General features: G+C 33.4%; 1 protein-coding gene across 1 annotated transcript; it reads right to left on the bottom strand.

Annotated features, from left to right (window-relative positions):
• Positions 1-1,691: 1,691 nt before the first annotated feature.
• Positions 1,692-6,788, bottom strand: LOC134245040 (tRNA (guanine(26)-N(2))-dimethyltransferase-like). Its single transcript, XM_062727287.1, has 7 exons — positions 6,412-6,788; positions 5,455-6,173; positions 4,261-4,545; positions 4,060-4,150; positions 2,453-2,566; positions 2,076-2,228; positions 1,692-1,971 (listed from the first exon to the last, which is right to left on the bottom strand). Exons 1-7 carry the CDS (start codon positions 6,670-6,672, stop codon positions 1,864-1,866), a joined length of 1,731 nt encoding a protein of 576 aa, XP_062583271.1. The 5' UTR covers positions 6,673-6,788; the 3' UTR covers positions 1,692-1,863.
• Between the last annotated feature and the right edge of the window lie 36 nt (positions 6,789-6,824).

The raw sequence follows: 6,824 nt of genomic DNA, 5'->3' as shown, positions 1-6,824 counted from the left end.
TAGACATCTGTGATGAACATTGGTATACTTACCCAGCTGGATTCTTTTCTTTGCAATCCATCTGAAGTGCATTTATTCATGATTACCATATATGGCCATAAGTGAGTCAACTTAACTAGTAACCTAGTTTTTGCCTACTAGTATTTAACTATATTTCAATGAAAAACAATATTTTTATTAGAACTAGTATATTTGACAAGTCAGTGTGAACACACCACACAAAAAACTTGAAAATGTTTTTATGGTCATATGCAATGTAGTTTGAACTTTATTGCGCGGTTCATGTCTATATATGGATTTGTACACCTCTTCTAAAACATTTTTTGATGAAAAAAATCAAATTTATGTTTTGTAATTTTTGTGATATTTATTGAATAATGCACACACCAATAACTCATTTTTTGTCAAAAAACTTTTATCAAACATTTATGTCCTTAATTATTTGTTAACAACTCTGAGTTTTAAAATTTTAACATTGAACAACTAATATACCAAAAACACCTAAAGGAAAAAACACCTACAAATAAAATTATCTTTGAAATTTTGTGAAGAATCTACGAACAGTTCTGCATTTTGAAATGATGATTCACTTATAGTCATATATTGTTCCTGTCAATGAACATTTGTATCATGAATGCAGATGTTAACGATTCCAATCATGACTGATCATTGCACATGGTTACATTTTGTGGCATATTCTATTTCTCGCTTTTCATGGACAATTAAACACCTTGTACAGCTGTACAGCTGTATGTACATAAAAACTTATATCTAGCCCATTGAGAAAATTGCAAAATCATTATCTGCATATAGAACATGTGTAACAGGGGTGTTAAATGACGAGAACGTCATTTGCTAACGGGGGGGGGGGGGGGGGGGGGGGGATATGTAAAAGTGATTAGTTTTATGTTGTTTTAATTACACTGTATTATAATATTCAAATGTATAATCTATTAATTATACATTATGAATATGCCACAACTGATTTTAAATAAAACATACTAAATGAGATAAAATAAACAATCACACAGTTTACATTTTGTAGAATTTAATTTCCTTAATGAAAATCCTATTGGTCAAGACTTTTACCTCCAAATTCTGGACAACAGACAAAAGACATTATTCAGCTTATTGATTCCAGACTTAGCCTCCAAATTAATAATTAAATGAGAGTGAATGATATTATTTTATTACAGTTTAAACTTGTACAGTAATGTAATTCTGTATGTACATACATTTCAAACAAATGTACTTGTTATTTTTATATATTCCTAATTAACAAGTGGACTTAGAATTCACTTAATGATTGTAATAAAGAATATAAAACATTTCAATATATGTTTCAAGGGAATATATATGAATTGTACAAGTATAAATGTAGATTTTTATAAAATGCTGCATATAGAACATTGTGATTTTATGAATATACTGTATGTTTATAGAATTGTCATTTTGATTATATAAAATTGTACTTATATTATTTATATGTTTATTTACAGGGTATTATATTATCTCTTCATAATACCATCAATAAAATCATCAAACAAAATTAAAACAGTTTGAACAAATGCTTTATTCTAAGTTTTTATTGAAAATCAGTGAGCTAAAATTTTGTTATTTTTTTTTTACAGTAAAAACTGTGATAGACTGCATTACTGTATTAGTCTGATCTATCAAACAAAATAAAATAGTTAACTTTTATTTATTTATTGAAAATCAGTGAGTTAACAGTTGTAATAGACTGAATACATTTAAGTCAGAATAATCTGTTGATCCTGGAAATATATGCCACTTCAATATCACGAACTGTTTATAATGGTAAGAGGGTAAGAAGGTATAGAAATGGTAAGCAGTAGAATATTCTCAGTGGACAAATTTACAAGAGTCCCCTAGTTTACAATGTCCTTTCTTAAAATGTCGGCATGGTCTGCTATCCTTCTCTCCATTAGATGATGATTCTATCTGCAGATTCTGTAGAAAAAAATGAATACTATACATGAACCTAAAATTCTATTAAAACAGATAAAGATATCAATTGACACTGATGAATAGAATTTCTAAGCATGACGAGGTACCTTCTTTGTCTTTTTGCTTTCTGTAGTGCCTCCATTATTTTTGCCCTCAGCCTGTCTCTTGGCCCTGGGCTTAGGGCCCCAGTTCTTCTCCGGATTGGCCTGCCACCGTGTTAAACCTTTCACTCGGGATTCAGGGTTGGAATTAGGATGCAGCTGAAAGCATGTCAGTAAAAGTTACTCTTTCCTCTAATGTACTTAAAAAAATTTTTTTTAGTAAATGTGTCAACTTCAAAATGAATGAAAATGTCAAAAGCCATTTGTGATTTGCTATTTGATTACATGAAAATAATCAACTCTTGGCATCCCCTTACATGTACTCTCTTTGGTTCTGTACTTACAGACTATGCATTTTCTTTTCTGAAACATATTTCCCTCACCTCAAATGACACTTCTTCCGTGCATGGTTTACTGAGGATAGCTTTACATGGGGTATTATCCTGTAAGTGGCGCTCCTTCACTGGCTTCTCTTTCGTCCATGCTCTCATAACATCCTGTCAGAATGAAGAAATACATATGTATGTAATGCACACTAACTCTGCAAGAGCCCAATGGCCAAAGATATTGCTCAGCCAAGTCAAATTTCTCTTCCTTACAAATTTCTAAAAGCATCTTCCATGAATCTCTGATTTATGAAGGGCATAGAAGTACTCAAAAAGAAAATGCAAAAAATTTTAACCTGGAACACCAACAGCAAGGGTATCACTTAAGCTTCCCCCAACTTGGCTGAGGTGAGCAAAAACTAGAAAACTGACCAGTCAGCAAGGGCCCCGCTGAGGGGTAGAAATATAAGGGTGCAGCTCATTGAATGAGAGTTTTACTTGATTACTTTTTTTTTAATATATGAAGATTATAAGTAACAACTGTATTTTTAAAATTTCAAGATAATTCCTGAATGTCCAAAAACCTGTTAAATAGTAACCTTGTATTAACATAAAACAGGGAAAACCCCATGTCTTACTAAAAAAAAACTAAATTTAATGTGCATTCAAAAAAGATTTAAGCAGTTGTTTTATAAAATGCAAGCCTTCAGTGAATGCAAATATCACCCAGGGTTGACCTCAACTTCAAAACAAACATCAGTTGCAGACAAAGGTGTTCATTAATCTTCACATGACAGATTAAGATAAACCTCTAAATTTTCTGCAGCAAGCAAGATAATTAATCCCAGGGGATTAATTATACTGCTCTCCCATCCCTTTCTTCTATATAAATTTACAATAAGAACTTTTTTCAGCACTGACAGAATGGGGTTATTATCTGATTACCTGTTAAAATTAACAGCATGGCAGCAAAAAAAAAAAATTAAATTAAATAAATGATTAAAAAATAAAATAGTAATAATAAAAAAGGATATCTTAATATATATCTTGATTTTAGAATTCAATAAAATAATTAAATTATGTTAAATTGTTGTGTACAGTATCTTAACCAATACAAAGTATGAACATTATTTTAAATCCATATTTCCAAGAATGTACACATCATTCAAAATTGACCTTAACTTCAAAACAAAGTTCATTGCAGACAGAGGCTGGTACAGTAATTAATCTCAATGTGACAGATAAAGATAATGCTTAAGATTTTCTTCATGTGGAAGGTTAATTAATCCCAAAGGAAAAATTGCACAGCCTTCCCAGTTTACAATGGTAACATTCTCAGCAGTTATCTCTCTTTGCCCATTCATTCTTATGCATAGCTAAGGAATCTACCCCACCACTCCAGCTCCAAACCAGAAGACAAAGAGAACCAAACTTAGAATCAAAATATGTATTTCTGCCTACTGAACTACCATACAAAATTTGAACCTGATTGGGCAACCTTAAAAAAAGTTATTAGAAAAAAACAGAAAATTTGTGGACGGAAGAGTGACAGACGGACAGACAGACAGACGGACGGACAGAGTGATTACTATAGGGCACCCGCAAATCCTTGCGGGGCCCTAACTAGTACATGTACAACTCTTATGAGATAGTACACCTCTTACCCAGACAAATGAAGAAGGGGCATCTGTTTTAATCGAGTCTTTGGCACAATGAGAAAGAGAAACTCTGTGGCCAGAATTCAAAAATGCAGATCTGTAAAAACAAAGTTTGTATAAATCGTTTAATAAAATCTTAAACTCAGTAAATGTTTTTTTTTACTCAAAGATAACAGAAAGTATCATGTAATTCTTTGTTTTCAGTACCTCAAGGCTGGAAAGCTCAACATTTCACAATGCAATACACCACATAGCCCATCCATTGTGTAATAAAATGGAATGTCATGTAGTTCTTCTTTTATCATGCTTAACATTCCCACAATTCTCTTTGCTGTGTTAAATTGCTCCTTTTCTTCATCAACACTGTCTATTACCCTCTGTACAAAGTCTGGGCAATGCATTTCTTCAGCCCACACTGGGCCTCCAACAATGTATCTGAAGCCACAATTATCACAAGATTCCTTTACAACTGGGCCATTTCCTGCAGTGTACCTAAATGAATTCAAGAGAGGGAATCATGCATTAAGTAAAATTAATTCTCTCTCCTTTCTCTAGATCCTTCTCTACATTTCTAGTATGTTTTTTACAATGCAAGTTATTCAGGGCTCGACATTAACTTTTTTTCCTACTTGTCCATTCGGACAAGTGACCAAGACATTTACTTGTCCGAATTTCAACTTCACTTGTCCAAAAATTTTCAATAAAGTTCAATAGTTTCAACTTGAAAATTAAAATTAAGTCCATTTATTTACACATGTCATGCCCTTGATTGATTCTTGATGTTATTGATAAATACAACAGACACATAAAGCGAAATTTTATTTAGGCTTTCTGACAATAACATAAATGTCCACAAGTGAAACTGTCAACATCAAACAATATTGACACTTCGGTTCGTATCTTCCATGACTTTTCAGTAGTATGCAATTAGTGAACTTTGATCCCGATCAAATGTGAACTCAATATTAATATAGCGATACATATCGGAATCAAAGTTTGGATTTTATGTAGAGCTTCCGTCTTGAGACTACCAATTTAGCTTTCAACAGTCGTTCTTTTTATTATTTAGAGACCTCTTTACATTAAAATGCACTTGTCCAATCGGACAAGTGCCCAGCAATATTCACTTGTCCGAAATTTTTTTTCATTGGTTCTGGACAAGCGGACAAGCGTTAATGTCGAGCCCTGTTATTTTCAATGAAATCAATTCAATCAATCATATTGTATATCTTAGGGAGAGGGCTAAATAGGCTGAGCCTGCTGCCCAATCCTATTCACATTAACATCAGTTAATAAAATATTGTTTAATTAAAAGAAAAATCATATTGTAGTAGATAAACTCCTTTATTGCTGGATAAAAACATGGGGCATAAAAAAAATGATATAACATTTATTTCTTACTTGTAATTGCCCACTCCTTTTGTAGGGATCATGAGGCCCATTCTCTGTAACTTGAAGCTGCCACATCCTACACAATGATACACAGTGGAGAGCTTACTTAATGACCTCTTGACCTTTCCCTGACCACTGTACACCCTGACAAACACCCTGAAATAAAAGTCCACACTAACCGACAGCAGGGGCTCAGTATACCGAGAGTACCTGTTGGCGTGAGACTCCACGCTCCTCAATATAATCCTCAGGGCCATTTCATGACAGTACTTAGTTCTCAGGGAGACACTGCCGTACTTAGAGTGACAGGTCTCAGGGGTATTCCCACACAGGACTGCAGCATCAGTGCAGGTGATACAGAGAAGTCCCCCATCACTGACTGCTTGAACAGCAGCATCTAAGAATAGATGAGGACTGCCATAGGGATCAAGGTCAATTACATCAAACCTATTTTCCTTTTCCCTATTTTGATACATGACCATGGCTGCATCTCCATAGCTGGCTTTTATCAAATGTTCCATTTTGTTCAGTTCTATGTTTTTCTTAATGATTTCAACTGCTGATTTATCAAAGTCATTTGCAACAATTTCTTTGACACCTGGGATTTCTAATCCAAATCGGACTGAACGCAATCCAGATGCTGCAAGTCCTTCAAATATTCGGAGTCCTTTGTCATAACACTTTCCAGCTATCAATACTTCTTCATCTTCTGAACTCTTTATTTGGTCCTAAAAATGAAAAATTTGTAAAAGTATTTTAACATTGACAGTACATGATTTGTTCAGAATTGAATGTAAAAAAAAGAATTCCAATGTATTTTTGTTGAATTTATCATTCAAATATAAATTTTAAATAAAATTAGAAAGCAAAAATTCATGGGCACAAGATTACAAAATCTTGAAATGTTCAGGAATTAGGATTGTCTGCTATGGTTATATAATCATGTCAGTAGCTGATAAATCGTACCTCCGCTTCTGGAGATTTATCTCCCTCTTTTTTGATCGCTGATTTGGTTTGTGGGATAAGTTTTTCTTTTGCGAACTGAGAGATAACAGCAATAGTTAAGTCTCTGTTGAACTCCTGAACAGGATTATAGAATACATATGGGGGGTACAGTACTTCGGCTTTCCCCTCCTTCACTAAGTTTTTGGTCTCCATCCCGAAATTTTGTTGAAATCTATTACCTAAGAATCTGCTTAGGAATTTGACCAGTTGCTGAAATCTCATAAACTGCACACTAATCAAACATGTTACAAAACACAGGCAATCCAATCCAAACGTTGCAATGCTTACCTTCTCAATCTTTGAAACAGAGTTGTGTGCATGTTCATGGCATTATTTAATCTAAAAAAGAGAGATTAAAACACCATCATTTAAAT

Source organism: Saccostrea cucullata, unplaced genomic scaffold (assembly GCF_032062105.1).
Source record: "Saccostrea cucullata isolate Sc308-1 unplaced genomic scaffold, CSIRO_AGI_Scuc_v1 ctg494, whole genome shotgun sequence".
Classification (NCBI taxonomy): domain Eukaryota; kingdom Metazoa; phylum Mollusca; class Bivalvia; order Ostreida; family Ostreidae; genus Saccostrea; species Saccostrea cuccullata.
The sequence above is the reverse complement of the archived record's forward strand: the minus strand, read 5'-3'. Positions and strand labels throughout refer to the sequence as shown.

Bases quoted from the DNA above. Each gene is read 5' to 3' on its own strand.
- LOC134245040 (XM_062727287.1), bottom strand. From the start codon at position 6,672: ATGAGATTTCAGCAACTGGTCAAATTCCTAAGCAGATTCTTAGGTAAT. The intron at 6,174-6,411 runs GTACGATTTATC...TTTCATTTTTAG, and splicing joins ATAAATCTCCAGAAGCGGAG to GACCAAATAAAGAGTTCAGA. The intron at 4,546-5,454 runs GTAAGAAATAAA...GAATTCATTTAG, and splicing joins AAAGGAGTGGGCAATTACAA to GTACACTGCAGGAAATGGCC.